The sequence below is a fragment of the Dendrobium catenatum genome, unplaced genomic scaffold (genome assembly GCF_001605985.2).
Source record: "Dendrobium catenatum unplaced genomic scaffold, ASM160598v2 fragScaff_scaffold_556, whole genome shotgun sequence".
NCBI lineage: Eukaryota > Viridiplantae > Streptophyta > Magnoliopsida > Asparagales > Orchidaceae > Dendrobium > Dendrobium catenatum.
In genome coordinates this window covers 106,347-122,887 of record NW_021319018.1, presented here as the reverse complement: position 1 = coordinate 122,887, position 16,541 = coordinate 106,347, and the positions used below count along the sequence as shown (strand labels likewise).

Sequence of the window (16,541 nt, the reverse complement as noted above, 5' to 3'; positions counted from 1 at the left end):
CCCATATAAGTGAATCACCGTAATTAAAAATCAACAGGAACCAATGGATTAGTTTATAGGAAGGCCAAAACAACAACATCAAGCATTTATCCCACTACGTGCAGCTGACTATATGAATCATTTTTATTCACTGTCATATTAAGAGTCAAATTTTTATTTAAATCTACTAAAGAAAGGTCATTTCTAATATTTTTTTAATCAAGATTTTTTTAGGTCTAACTCTATCTTTCTTAACATAGGCCAAATTTAATATATCTACTCTTCTAACTAGGTCATCGGAAGGCTGATATTTTATGTGACCAAATCATGTAAAGTGATTCTCTCTAATCTTATCTGTCACTGGAGTTACTCTAACTTTTTCACATATATACTTATTTCACATTCTATCTCTAAGAGTGAAGCCACTCATCCTCTTGAGCAACCTCATCTCTACAACACTTATATCCAAAACAAAAGGTTAGACTAACGCTAATCCATGAAAGAAAGTTCACAAGAAATCTTTATCGACATTTCTGACTTGAGCACCCATACCTTAACAGTCCAGTTCTTGTCTACTAAAAGATTTGGTGATTTGAGATCCCGATGAACAATTGTTGGGGCACTAGTATGCAAGCAATTCATTCCTTTTGCCTGTAAATGGAAAATAAGAGGATAAGAGAAACAAATACTTGTTAAGTAAGGGTGTAAGAGCAAGCAACAGAGAGAAGAATAAAAAGCATACATACAACATCAAGAGCCATTTTGATCCTCCTCTTCTCATCAATTTGACAGTTAGGACGATGAAGAATCCTGTACAAGCTTCCTCTGAATGGAAAAAAAAATGCAGATATTAGATTTATGTCTCAGGTATAACTTTGATTTTAAGACAAAAATAGAATAAAAATAGCACTAATTATTAAATTAGGAAAGGGATAACAAGCCAGCAACTATTAAAAACAAATACTTGAAATGGAGGATTCAAATGATATCAAGACCAATGAATATAATAAAAATAAATGATAAAATTAACAATAATAAAGATAAAAAAACAAAAACAAAGATTTGTATGCTATCAACAAAATACCAAATTATCAGAACTTTCAAACTGCAAAATCTTTGAAATATTTTTTATAATATATTGCAACAGGATTCAAAGAAAAAAGCCTGTTCAGCAGAGTTTGTCTTTCCTTTGCAGCAAATTCATCGAAGGATAAAAACAGAGCCTGTCAACATGTAGGAATCTGCAAGACGAACTGGCAACTAAAAGGAAAAAAAAATATGAGGTGCAGCAACTAAAAAGAACTTCAAGATTAAAGAAATTGGCCTTTTTTTTAACCACTTGGTAAAGAATATTTTGGAATTCAATTGTGAAGACTAAAGGGAGAAAAAATGTCCATGACTCAACATGCATGGAAATATTTTCCTCAAGATGGACCCAAAAAATACATACTGTCAGACCCAAAATATGCATATCATCATCCAACAAGATGAAAGCTGCATAGAGATTATCAAGGAACTTAACTACACCCAGTTACAGTAATCTCAATATGATGATGTCAGTAGGAGAAATAATCTTACCTTGGAAGAAACTCAGAGACGATTGAGAGATTAGGAGGTCGGGTAACGGCACCCATAAAAAGAACAACATTAGGATGACGCAACCTACGCATTATCCGCACCTAATAAAATAAATAAACAACATCAAGAAAACTCGTCATTGCAAACAAAATTTTTAAAAGGGTATTTTAGTAATTTTTAAGAGTTGAGGACCAAATTGGTCCCTCAAAATAATTGGGCCATTTTGGCCCCTCTCAAAGAGTAGAGGATCATTTTGATCCTTTTCTCAAAACGCATCATTGCAAACAAAATTAAAAAAAAAAGTAGTAAAAACCGCATAAAATAATTTTTTAAGCTACAATCTTTTATATCAACTGATATTAGTTCACCTACTTCACTTCGAAACTCATCTAAGGCATCCCCATAAAAATCTTGATCGAGAAACTTCTTAACCGCTACTTCCTGTAGTCCACCAAAAATATACATATTAATAGAATCATGCAAATGGCGCCTCAGAAATCTCTAGGTGCATATTCTAGCAAAGAACACAAATTGGGAAAAGAAAATGAAGGAACATGCATTCAATGAATTTAATAACAGTCCACTAGATATCCAAGATTCACAAGGGATTTTCATGCATCCAAAAAGAATAGTACAAAAGGTTTAAAGCAACAAATAATGTAAAGCAAATGAGTAATTACATAAATATATATTAACATAAGACTATTCAAAGATGCAAATATCACATCATCTAACATAGTTACAGATACGAGGGTCATTTCTGTTTAGAAAAATTACTTAGTAAGCTTGTCTTTTATTTAATTAGGAGAGGAACTTTAGTATTTAGATGGTCTAGGAGTTCATAGGTGTTTACCTGTAAATACTCAAACGTTATATTAGGAAGGAGACATTTGGAGAGTTAATTTTCAGGTTATATCAAGGTTTTGGAAGGATTTCCCAGTATTGGGGTAGATTCCCATAACTTGGAGAAGGAAAGAAGGAAAAGATTGTAGTGGAGTCCAAGATCTTACTACAATCAATCATCCAACCCCAATATCATCCCCGATGGTCAACAATAGCTTGGTTTTGATGTTCCAAAAGTTGCTGGAAATTACAGCAATCATTTCTTGCTGTTAGGTGTCGGAAATGGGTCTGGACAGTAACCTGGATAGCTAGTTTCTGTAGGATTCCAATGGAAAAGTAAAGAATGTCTACCGTTTTTTATTTGGACAGCAACAATTGATGGGGACATCAGTTGGAAAGTCTACCGTCGACGTGGCCGTAGATCTACGGCCACGATTTACCCGATGTATTTCTGATTTAGTATGGTCATTTTATTTGGATGTATTTTTATTTCTGCATTTTTCCATTTTTACCCTTGCTTGAGGGATTGAGTCTTGTAGCCCCTCGAGGGTATTTTAGTCTTTTATTTTATGTCTTTGTATTAGGCTATTTATAGCCTTCATCTTATACTTTTGATGGTTAATGAAGGATATTGAAAAGAAATTCCTGCATTTTGCCTTCTTGAAGCTTTCGTGTGGAGCTTGAGAGTTGGAGTTTGGTGGAGCCTAGGAGAGGCCACCCGTCGTACCCAACAGTCACCACCGGTGGCTCTTGGTTTATCCTCCTCCCTTGTCTTCTCCTACCCGACGTCCGCCCCGGTCTTTCCCCACCTCCAATCAACACCTCCTCACCTCACCACCGAAATTCCCCTCTTCCCCAAAACCCGCCCACTCCCATTCATCCCGTCGGCCATCCCCTCAACCGCCGTCCTCCTCTTCATCCACCACCCCAATCCCGGTAATTGCCGACCCCCCCTTGCCGCCACCTCATGTATTTTCAAATTTCGAAATTTGAAAATTTTGATGAGTGAAATTTTCCAAATTTGTCGGTGTCAAATTAGGAAAGTTTCAATGAGGTTTCAATTTCAAATTTGAATTGAAACGGATTTGAAATTTTCTTCATTAAATCGTTGGAGCGAATTAGGAAACTCGTCACACTTTCCCCAAACCCCTTCCTCCTTACTATGCCACCGGCCCCTTGGTGGTCCCCCCCTCATTTGAATGCTAAATTAAGGCTCCTAATTACATGTATTTGAAATTCAAATTTCAGAAAATTTCCCTCCACTTTTACTTAAAATCTGAGAATAATTATAGTATGAAGATTACAACATATTTTCTTCATCCCAATTAGTTCTCTCATAACCCTAGCCTCTTCCTCCCTCTCACCCGTCCACCCTCTCTCTCTCTTCGCCCCCTCTCAAGGCGTATCTCCTTCATTGATTTGAGATGGATGATCGATCCGGAGTTTGAATCCGGTTTTGGCGTACAAGGCTAAAAATTGCACGGATCTCCTCACTTGCCTTCATCGAATTGACTCCAACCATTGTGATTCAAAGAGAAGACCACCTACCAATTGCTACTCATTGTGATCAAGGCTAGGGAAGAGAAACTAAGGGAAGGTTTGTAGTAATTCACGTCATTTCTCCGAGAAGGTGATCTTCGTCCTTGATTCATTTACTTTTCAAATTCTACTTACCTTATTGAGATTTGTCCAAACAAGAAACTGTGCCTACTAATCGCCATCCATTAGCAATCGTAGGTTTGTTACTTCTTTGCTATTAGATTTCATTGTTAAGTCTTGGTTAAGTTGGAAACTACTTCGCATGCAATGTTTTAGTTTTCCTACGTGTTTTGATTTAACTTACGTCTATTGTGTGGCTTAGCCTAACTGAGTTGAACCTTTAAGAGTTTTACCTTGTTGTTTTAATCACGAATAACTAAAATCTTAAATTGCTCTTAAACTATCTTGTGCAAGTTTCCAATTTATCATATAGTCCTACATCAACAATGCATTAAATTGATTGTATTATTTCCTCTAGTTGTGCATTTTTGACACTGCTAGCTGCTCCTTTCTTGTTTTGCAGGTGGAATGGAGATGACACTTGTGAAAGAATTGAAATTTTGTTGGAGGTGACATCAACACTTGGAAAATATAACAGCATCCACTCAGTTAATTCCCTTAGAAGGAAATTATTATGTTCTTGAATCAAGATACATTTTGACCAGGTTCTCCATTGTCCGTATTCTTCCAAAAAAATATTATCATTATTTGAATGATTATCAAATTATTATCTATCCATTTCTCTTCTTGAATTCACTGCAGCTTCACTGTAAACAAAGGGAACCTGATTATGAAGGTCACCAACTGAACTTGGAAAGAACTTAGGTGATTGGTCTGAAAACCATTCCAGTGCAAGACTCCCCATCCACGAATTCACTTGTAGAGTTGGAAGAAAATTGAGAAGATGAGTGTATAGCAAGGAAAGGTTCAACCTTTATTTCAACAATACCAAGATGTTTTTACTACCAAATATAGCCATATAAAGCGTGTTGAATTATTTTCAATTTTACAAAACAAATTGAAATATAAATCAGATGTTCAAAACAGAATAATTGATGCCCTTAGTCGAAGATATATTTTTGTTCGTACTCCAAAGTCAATCGAGATGATCAAAAGAACTTTATTTCAACATAAAGGAATTTTGCACGAAATGGTCAACACCAAAACATTTAATATTACAATACTATCAACCTACTATGAAATAGAGATAGAAGGTCATTTCTATTTATAAAAATTAAATAGATGGATTTTTTCTCTTAATTCCCTAGAAGGGGTGCAACAACAACAACATCAAGCCTTTGTCCCACTATGTGGGGTCGGCTACATGAATCCTTTTTCGCCATAGTGTTATGTTAAAAGTCAAATTCTCATTTAAATCTAATAAAGAAAGATCATTTCTAATATTTTCTAACAAAGTCTTTTTAAATCTACCTCTACCTTTCTTAACATAAGTCAAATCTAATACCTCAACTTTCCTAACCGAGTCATCGGAAGGCATCCGCTTAATGTGACCAAACCATCTAAGACGGCTCTCTCTAATCTTATCTTCCACTGGAACTACTCCAACCTTTTCACATATATGCTCATTTCGTATCCTATCTCTAAGGGTAAAGCCACTCATCAACCTAAGCATCCTCATCTTTACAACACTTAACTTAGTATTATGCTTCTCTTTTAATGGCCAACATTCAACATCATAAAGCCTTACAGGTCTCACCACCATATTATAAAATTTTCCCTTAAGTTTGAGGGGGACTTTTCTATCGCACAACAAGCCCGATGCATTCCTCCACTTCAACCTTCCAACTTGAATTTTGCTGATAAAATCCTCATCTATTTCACCATCACTCTGAACAATAGATCCAAGATATCTAAAACGTGTACTCTTATTAATGACTTGATTGTCGAAAGTCACAATCCCCTTACTAGATCTATTGCTACTAAAATTACACTCCGTATATTCAGTTTTAAATCTACTCAAGAGAAAACGTTTAGACTCTAAGGTTGACCTCCATAATTCAAGTTTACCTTCAACTCCCTTTCTAGTTTTAACACTGTCGTTGACAGGTCCCAAGTTTTGGATGAGAAAAGTGAAGGGTTGCGTTAGGTAGTCGACAGCCAACGTAAAACTTGTCGAATAATCATGACATGAATCCTTTAAAAATTTCCCTAGAATGGGTAATGTAATAATTAGGTGGCATAGGAGTTAATATGCATTTTTCTATAAATAACTGACCTCATGTTAGAAGTAGGTTTTTGGAAAGTTATTTCAAGTCATATATTTGTTTGGGAACGATTTATCTGCTTTGGAGATGGATTCCCCTAACTCTAGAGAAGGAAAGAGAGAAGAATATCCTAGCGGAGTCCAGAATTTTGCCATGATCAATCACCCAACCACAATATTGTCTCTAGTGGTCCAGCATAGTCTGGTTTTCCTATTCTAGGAGTTGCTGAAATCGGAAGCAAGCATTTCCTATTGTTAGGTACCGGCAATGGGTCTAGAAAGCAACCAGGTAGCTAGTTTCTGCAGGACAAAGGAAGAACGCATTCCTTTTTTTTTTTTTTTTGGACAACAAGAAGGAAATAAATTGATTGCATTATTTCCAATTGTTGTAGGTTTGGTTACTGTTGGCTTCCTTTTTCTTGTTTTGCAGGTGGAAGGGAGATGACAAAACTGTGAAAGAATGCGAACAGAATTTTTAAAAAAATTATCTATAGGAGTTTGGTGATCTTCCATGTTTATATCAGCAATCTAACTCTTTGCTTCGAAGATGCAGGGATTGTGATCTGATAGGAAATACTTGAGTTCGCAAGTAACCCTAAGGATAATACTTGAGTTCGCAAGCAAACCTATCTCCAATTGATGAAAAACAGTGAGGACAACACAAAATCTGGGTGAAAACAGCCCAAAACAATATATTGCAGTATGAAAATCAAAGCCCAATAATAAGGAAAACATGATAGAAGAGATCCTCAATTCGAGAGAAGGATCGTCTCTCCCAAATCTCTAGACAAGAGAGTCTAGAGCCCAAGTCACCAAGAAACCTTAATTGAGAACAAATCAAAACATCCCCTTCCCTAAGAATCTCTTGCTCTTAATACAAACACTTTCCTAATCTAATATCCCTCCCAAGACCTAGCTACCCCCTCCTTTTGAATTTCAAATCCATTAGGCAAGTTGGGGCCCACCATGTGGGCGGGCAAGAGTAAAGGAGGTGGACATGTTCCGCCTCCTATAAACTTGAGCCAGCCCTTGGGCCGACTGGGTCGGTTCAGGGTGAACCGGCCTAACATAATCTTGCTAGAGATCTTGATGGTAGGAAAAGTACAACTGGTTATATCTTCACTTTAAAAAAGACTGCAGTGAGTTAGGTTTTCAAATTAAAAGAAGATTGTTGTGCTCTCAACCACAGAAGCTAAGTATATTGCTATTATTGAGACTAGTAAAGAGATGATACAATTGCAAAATTTCTTAATAGAACTTGACAAAAGGTAAAGGAATGAGAGGTTGCATAGTAACAACATGAGCACTATTCATCTAGCCCAATGTCCACTCGGAGAAAATGGCGCGTAGGCATGAATCCCGCTTTGTAACCATAGGATTTCATCCTCCTTAAGGCAGATTATAGTTAACCAGATTTTCCCTGAAGATGGTATCAGGGTTTATTAAGACATGAGTCCTTCTTCCTATGAGCGCAAACCCTCATAATTAATTACCCATTCTACCACATAGAAGAGAATCTCAATTAATGATGAATTAATGTTTAGATGTGCAAGTGTTTTAATCTTGTTTATGGGGGATGAAGATAGACCTAATCAAGATCCCAACATCCCGAGAATATAGTAGGTTTTAGTCTACCAACACTAACAATCATCGATTGTAGTATCCAGGGAATCTGATTAGCAGTCATAGGTTGCCTCCTCTTAGGGATCCCAAATAAACTAAAGTGGATATATGTAAATTTTAATGTTACGACATTTTTTGTTTGGGTTGGGACTTGTGACTCTGCTTGAGAGTTGCTCGTACAACAAGTTTTATGGCTTCCCTTGGAAGTATCTTGTTGGTTTAGGTTTATGGTTGTTCATTTTGAACTTTTCCTAGTATGTGGGTCTTACTGCTTCACTTAGAAATTGCTTGTATATGGGATTTAGGGGTAGATTACTTTTACCTAGAAACTTCTCCTAATGCATTAACTGAAGTCGGACTTACGACCTCTATTAAAAGTTGTCTGGCTTTAATTTTAGGTGTTCATTGCTTCACTTAGTAGATTTACTTAGTGAAATGGTTATCAGTGAGATTTACTACTTATATTAGCAGTGACCTATAGGGCTTAGCTTAGTGGGGTTATGGTAGCAGTTATGTATTTTTGCACACTTCACTTCCTCGACACCAGCACTATTGTTTTGTTTCAATGTTGGCTTTGCCTACAGTAGCAACTTTACTTACAATATTGGCTCTTCTTACTAGGTTTGTTTCAGTACTAGTTTTTCTCTTTTTTTCAGCACAAGTTTTGTTTTTCACTTTTTCTTTCGACGATCTAGGATCGTTCTCGGACGGCAATTAAGGCCGTTGGCTCTGATACCATGTTAAATCGGAGAGTTTGAGAGGAAAAGCTTGAATTTTATTAAGCAATCTACTCCCTATTTATAGATCTATACAAGGTGTATCGATAAACAAATAACTCTTATAATAACATGAATATAATTATTCCTAAATTAATGGGAGGAATTAATGCAATCCATGTAGTCTTCCCACGGATTACTGTTTACAGCCGTGGATATCTTTGGGATCGTAAGGTTGAGATTTAACATATAGTATAAAGTATAATTTCGGTTCTGATATATAGGATGTTATGCTAAACACCATATTTAGATGTTTAAAGGCTTTAAGAGTCACTTCAATTGTAAGTTTTGTTGAGACCTTTTGTGTGGAAAGGAGGGACAAAACTGCATTTTTTGAGCAATTAGACAACAGAGAGTAGTTCATTTAAAAGGGTAGACTTCAATAACATGACCAAATTTCAAATCTCATTTAACACAGCCACGACATAAAAAATCTATGCTTTTGAACACTGGCTGCACTTGTCTACCAAACAAAGTAAACGTAATAACCAGAAATTTCAGTAATAGAAATTCAATCCGTTATTTATTTTAAAATTTTTAGTACTTTTTATTATAATTCACAATAAAATAATTTAATTTTTACTTACCGATTAAGTACTGTTAAATTAATATTAACAAAAATTCTAAGCGATGTTATTATGGAAATTAATGTTATGAATAGATGTTTCCTTTGGGTTGTTTGAGGATAGAGAAGTTATAGCATTGGATCCACTCCTTTATCCCAACATTTGTTCAGAATTCATGCAAGCAGCCACTGTGGAGTGTTCGGAACAGTGCAAAAAAAAGTGAGTTCGGTACAGTGCCTGCGGGACTGTAGAGGAATTCGCAGAAATTCCTGTAGCTGTTCGGCACAGTGAATTATGGGAGTCTGCAGAGTGCATTCTGCACAATAATTTGTTGAATTGTTGAAGAAGAAGGGCTCGGCTGCAGGTAGTAAATTTTTTAACAGAAATTTTTATATTTTTTTTATGAATGGAAATTGGTTGAAATTGAAATGAGTTTGTCATTAAGGGAAGTATCCATATTCGGCAGAGGAAGTGTTGAATGCAAATGGAAAATCAGATAATAATACAAATTTAGGTAAGTAAACTTGCAATTAAATGTAGTAAGATTTGCAAAGAATTGTTTGAGTATATTGCTAAGATCGACTGATTTCTACAGCTGTAATTGAGAGTGGAATTTAGTGAAGACATTCTATTTACAGGGGAATAATAAAGAATTGAAGGAAAGGAACGAATTGAGGATTAATCAGATATATGTAGAAAGAAGGTTTTGAGAGAATATATCAAAGGAAAAGATTGTGTGGTGTAAAATTGGAAGAGACAGTTAGTCAAAAAAATAAGTAATGAAAATTAAATTTTAAAAGGCAATTGTTGTTAATTTATACATGTATATTTGTAATTAAATTAATTAAAAAGGAAATATGTATTAAAGTTAATTATTTTGCTAAAGGATGTTCATAGCCAAATTTTCATGTATGAATGACCTCTTATATATTTGAATCATGGATTTTCAAATAAAAGTTATTATTTTTATTTAAAGATTTTACTAGTTGGAAAAATCTTGGAAAGAAGTTTCATTCTTTATATATGGCATACACAATTTCTTTACATAAATAGATAACATAAAGATTATTATGAAAACATGCAACAATACAAGTATGAACTATGAATATGTGAAGTTTAATGAATGTCAATTTAGTAAAGTTTTGTTACAAAATGATGTACAACTTACAATTGCAGGTGGGGCAAAAGGATCCTCACGTATAACACTGCATTGTAAATGAGCCAAAAGAGACCCCAAATACACGATATATGCATAACATATGGGGTAAAGGAGACCCCTAAAGAGGCAAAATGAATCTTATATAATTCAATGACGATAAAACAATGTTTACAAGGGCTCCGTTGAATATTCTTATAAAAGTTTAGCCGAATCTTTACAAGATTAAAATTGATATTCAGTATAGACTTCAGATGAAGTAAATGTTGATGTCAAATGTGATTTTATGTTGTTTTATACACAATGTCAAGTTTATTTAATTTATGATTTCAATGTGGTGATTTTTTATAATTATGCAATTTTTACTGTTATTTAAATTGCATAACTTATTAAGCCTCATAGTTCATCAGTTCTTTTCATACTGGCTATTGGTACATGAAAATGAAAGAAAAATGTCGATGAAGAATAATTTGTAAGTTATTTTATTTTATATAATAGTGTTTAGCTATGTTTGTAAGTCTACAACTGAGGTATGTAGATAATTCAGTGGTGTAATATTTTGGGATTGTATTAGTGACTCTATAAGTATTTATTTAATGTAATTGAATTTATTAGATGCTTCTGTTTATGTAGTAAATGTAATATTTTTTTATGTTTTACATATATATTTAAGTGATGAAAAGTATCATATGTTAAAAATGATGAAAAATATTATATTTATTTTGGTGGCACTTTACAATATTGTTAAGGGGTATTGTGGGGTGTTAAGGTATATAATTGCTAAAAGGTTAAAAACAAACTGATTAATGGTTTTTCTCTTTGCTCATCTGAAACCATTTTTACTCACAATATGATGAACTACCAAGAAAGAAAAAACATGAAACAATGCATTATAAGGATAATCAGACAAGAAATTGAATTATAAATGATACTCACTTTGTCATTCCAATCAGCACGATAGACTTCTCCATATGAACCTGTTCATAAGGAAAACGTTATCTATCATGTTTCTTAAGATAATGTAATTTTGAAAATAATCATAAGGTTACAAGCTAACTCCTTCACTAGATGAAATTGTTTTTGTTCAGTTTCATGTAGAGACTGGTATTGGAGCTGTCGCTAGACAGGCTCTGGCACCAAGCAGTCGCACATGTTTAAAAAATTGTGAATGGAATTGCTTCACTTGATAAAAAAAATGAACTTCTATAGATTATTGAAGTGTTTGGAACTTGAGCTCATATCTAAAAAATGTGAATGGAGGTTCCAAAAAAAACCTGCATGTCTAAAATGTCACTTGTTCTCACTACATTTTACAAATAATAAAACTTAGTAAAGGATTACTAGAATTACCTAATCCAATTCTTTCACCAATTACAAGATCTTCCCATGGAATTTCCCATTCAGCTACATCATCAAGCATTGGATCAATCCTGCTTGATCTGGATGGAGACAAAGATGATGATGGATCTGCATCCTGCAATCCCTTATCACCACCAATAAATCTATCATATGCACTAGGTGCTGATGGAACTGTATCCATTGACGCTATATTTCTGTCCATAAATTTATCATGTAAAAACCTTCTGTCACGCTTGGCATTAATATTTTTGTCACGTTCCTTTGCCTCATGAATGACATTGTTATGCAAAGCCAAACCATGTTTTTTAAATTGAACTGGGATAAGTGCTTTATCCTCTGGAGGTTCAACACTTCTAATCCCTAGTTTACCATTCTTTCCAGAACCAAAGTTAAAAGCTCCAGACGAGCAATCAGGAGTTCTGAAACTATCATTAGAACTGACTGAGCATGAGATACCAGAACATGAAATAGGGTTGGCCTGAGAGCCCCCAGTTGTGGTGGATGTATAACGTGATGAATTAAGATCTCTATATTCTAGATTTTTCCCTGGAATTTCCTCGGAAAAGTTGAAATATTTCATGCTTGAAACGTCATTGCATGGAGAATGATTTTTACGAACTAGGGGTGACTGATGCTGTGGCCTTCCAGGTCCTAAAGCAACTGGTTCTCTAGATCTCTGATATTCATTAGTTTTATTATCATCAAGTTCGAATACTGTAGAATGTTTGCCAACCCCAAGAGCCTGGAATGGATTAAGCTCAGCAAAAAGCCTTCTTGAGTTCAAGGCATCTTCCGATCTCGGTTCTTTAGGCTTTTCATTCATAAAAGCAAATTCATGAACCTTATAATCTTCCTGCTTTGAAGCTTCACTAAAAGAAGATAGCAATAGATTTGAAAATCCATGTAAATAAAAACTTTCTTTATTTCCAGTTGAATTGCTTGCAGTACTTGTTGATGATTCTCCCAGCACAGATGGTAGTAACACTGATTTTTCAGAGCTTGCCCTTCTATCAAAATTATTATCTCCATCCAAGTTACAATATCTATTTTTACCTTCTGGAAAACCATCACCTGAATTATCTATTGCCCTATTAAGTATGTTTTGAGTCAGCAGTGGATTATAGGAAATCAACGAAGCATCCTTCATACTAAGCACATCGGCTGGAATAAGGGTGCCAGGGGCAGCCATAAGATCAACCAAAAACTCCCTATTGCCAAACAGCCAAACAGGAAGACACGAGTTAAAAAATGATATATTCTTAAAATTGTAATTATCAAATATAAATATTGACAGATCCAACAATACAAATCATTAGAAAAGTAAGCATCTATGTGTTAGACCGGTCCACTGGACTAGAAGGCGGGACCGGTTTAAGGGCGAAACACCAAAATTTGTCTGCCTGGGTGGAGGCCGCACGAGCCGCTAGCATTGCGGGAGCATTTTAGGAAGGAATTTTGAGGAAAATTAGGAGGGAAATTGAATGTAGGGACTGTTTAGGGAATTCCTTTTGATTTGTATGCATTAAATACTTTGTTTTCCTAAGGGTTAGGGCATCTTGAATTTGGCTGAAATTTGATTTCTTATATTTATGTTTTCTTTGGGCTCTAGCGACATATCTTGAATTTGGCTGAAATTTGATATCTCTTATATTTAGGTTTTCTTTGGGCTCTAGCGACATCTAGAGATTTGGGAGAGATCGATCCTCCTCTCGAATTGAGGATCAAGTGTATCTTGCTATTTTCCTTGTTCCTTTCATCAAAAAAATACAAATTATCTACTGTTTTTGTGGTTTTGTGTGGATTTTGTGAAGGATTCTCGCTGTTTTTCGAAGATTGATAGGAAATACTTGAGATCTACAAGTGTTTCCTATCAAATTGGTATCAGAGCAAGTCGTGGGACCGGTGGAGGGCTGATTTCGGCAAATTTCAGTGGTGATTAATTGCCCGGAAGGAAGGGGAATTGCTGTTTTTGAAGTTCCAAATCCAGAATTTATACTTTTACAAACTCCGGATTGTGATGGCGGCCAAAAAGGTGGATGCTCTTGAGGAAAGGCTTGAAGGGGAGATGAATCAAATCAAAACGACGGTGGAGGAAAGGATTTCCTCCATGGAAGGACAAGTCGCCGATCTCCGAGACATTATGAAGAAGATGTTAGAAATTCAAAATCAAACGGCGGCTTCCGTGGCAAGAGGGGAAGGCAAAAGTACGAATTCGGAAATTCGTAGGGAGGAAGATGAGGTGGAAATCATGGAAGGAGGAAGAAGAAGGCCCCATTTGGAACCTGTCCATAGGGAAGAAAGAGGGGGTGGATATGGGGAACGCCACGAGGGATACTATGGTCGTCGAGTTGCTGATTTTGAAGACAGAATGGGGGATTTCGAAGGGGGTTTGGGCTATGGTAGAGCAAGGGAAGATCGGGAAACATGGGGTGCACCTAGCATTTGGGAGAGGGGAAACTATGGAAAAATCCGGGGCAATGGGGGCGACCAGAAGGTGAGGAAGTTAAAGATGCCCATATTTGAAGGAGAAGATGCGTATGGGTGGATTTATAAGGTGGAGCGATACTTCGCCATCAATGGGCTGACGGAGGAGGAGAAGCTAACCGCAGCCGGATTGTGCTTGGAAGGAAAAGCCCTATCGTGGTATCAGTGGAGAGATCATAAGAGGCCTATCAGGAACTGGAGGGAATTCAAAGACTGCATAATAGAACGTTTCCAAACCGACCGGGGAGGAGATATTTATGAGCAGTTCTTTGCTCTGGTGCAGGAGGGATCAGTAGCAGACTACCGTTAGCGGTTCGAGCACTGGGCTAGTAGGGTGGAGCGATTATCAGATATCATATTGGAGGGGAACTTCATGAAGGGGTTGAAAGCAGAGATCCGAGCTGCAATGAAAGTTCTGATGCCTAGTGACTTGGAGGAGGCAATGAAGTTGGCACAGCTGGTAGAAAATCAGAAGAATCTGGATAAGGGAGCCAGGAGCAGCAGCTCAGGAGGCTCTTACAAGACTATGACCGCTCTTTTAGCACCGAAGGGGCTTACATCAGGCAACATTAATGAGACCACCATGGAGAAGCCAGGAGGAGGGAGTGGGGACAACTTCAAGAAGCTCACCGAGACAGAATTACAAGAGAAGAGGGCAAAGGGGATTTGTTTCAGATGTGACGAGAGGTATACGCCGAGGCTCAGGTGTAAGGACCGAACTCTTCAGGTTCTTACTGTTTGTGATGAAGAAGGAATGGAGGGTGTCGTCTTTCCACCTTGCGGACAAGGTGGATCTTTGGGAGGGGAGTATTGTTAGACCGGTCCACTGTCCAACTATTTAAAAATAAATACTTTAACTATATTAGATTTTAAAGATAAATTTAAATGAATCCAAATATTTTTGAAATATTTGATAATATTTTGCAGATTTGGATACACATGCTTGAGTTTTCTCAGGATTTGGTTTCGTTACTTGCTTGTTTTTCATATATTTCAATTGACAAAATCACTATATTTTTGCCCCTAATGGTATATCATACTGTTTTCAGCAAAACCATTTTTATTGAAACTTATTTAAATCCTTCTACCATTTTTTTATAACTGAAAAGCATGGAAATTAATTTATCTTTTTAAGGAAAAAATTTTAATCTTTTTACATTTAATGTAATCATATAATCGTTCAAAATTATATATGAAATTTTTTATTTTCTAATTAAAAAATCAAAATTTTTAATTGTGATTAATAGAATTATATATATATATATATATATATTTCATGTTTAATTAATTTTACAATTTCTATAACATACTTTTAGTGTGTATTATATTAATGTAATGTCAATATATATTTGTGTCCTATATTTTCAATCATTCATATCATGTATGTATTAGCGCATCATAGGCAAACATAAATGTAATCAAAAACGAGAATTTCACCTTCAAAAAAATATAACATTTTAACCACATACCATGGCTAGCAACTAACAGCATGTCAATATGAAAGCTAACTTAACTAGTATTGAGTTGAACATTTGGAGAAATGTCTTACAATTCCCTTCTTCTAGCCATGCTCATCAACACCAAGTGTGCAAAATCCAACATGGAGCAGACATGAATGCATTGTCATGCCATCATCATTAGCCTTATCTCATTGAGGTAGCTTGATGAATACTCCATTCTCATCCAATGCTAAATGACATGTAAAATCTAGTTTGCAAAAGTTTTAATACCAATTCTAGCAATTTACTTTTGGCCAACTTTTTTTTTATCTTTCTATTCCATTCACAATAATTTAGTTAATTAACATATTGATGATTCTTTTATCATTAATCTGATAGGAAATCCTCCAATTGATAAATATCAATTCCATGAGGACTTTCCTCATAGTGCAAAACAACAAAAAGTCATGAGGAATGAAACAAAACTTGCATACAAGCATGAAATATAAAAGGAATAGCATATGAATCTTAACTGCAAAAAGTGTTGAAGTTCTTTTGAATGCTCTAATTCATGTATTGGTTAACAACTAAAGGCTGTACATAACAGTTCTACTGGTTAGATACAAGGAAAACTATTACCCTCCAACTTAAAACAACGAGCATATCAGAGATTTCAAGTGCATCACACACAAATTTTATCATCAAAATATCACAAAACATTGCTAAGCTCCATATAGCCTAGTCATTTTCCTTAAAGTAAGAAAGATTATCATCCAACCTAAAACCTCATAAAAGAGATTAAAAACTAGAAGTTTAAAGTTTATGAAATGCTTATAAGACCGATAAACAACAAATAAAACTCGGGTTTTATGTCCTAGTGAAAAATTACAGCATTTGAGAACTTATTGTATGATGCACGCTAAATATGAGATCATAGTTCATTCATAAAGATATGACAATTTGAAACACTTAAAT

General features: G+C 35.4%; 1 protein-coding gene across 2 annotated transcripts in view; it reads right to left on the bottom strand.

Moving 5' to 3' along the window:
* Positions 1–16,541, bottom strand: part of LOC110111196 (serine/threonine-protein kinase EDR1-like) — a 48,721-nt gene that overhangs the window by 20,845 nt on the left and 11,335 nt on the right. For both annotated transcript variants that reach the window (XR_003700687.1, XM_020842959.2), the window contains exons 4-9: positions 11,635–12,851; positions 11,221–11,261; positions 1,930–1,998; positions 1,558–1,658; positions 726–804; positions 532–630 (exon numbers count right to left, since the gene is read on the bottom strand). Coding sequence is in view for 1 of the 2 variants with exons in the window: in XM_020842959.2 (XP_020698618.1) it covers positions 532–630; positions 726–804; positions 1,558–1,658; positions 1,930–1,998; positions 11,221–11,261; positions 11,635–12,851 (1,606 nt within the window). In the remaining variant the exon portion in view is untranslated. The remainder of the gene's footprint in view (positions 1–531; positions 631–725; positions 805–1,557; positions 1,659–1,929; positions 1,999–11,220; positions 11,262–11,634; positions 12,852–16,541) is intronic.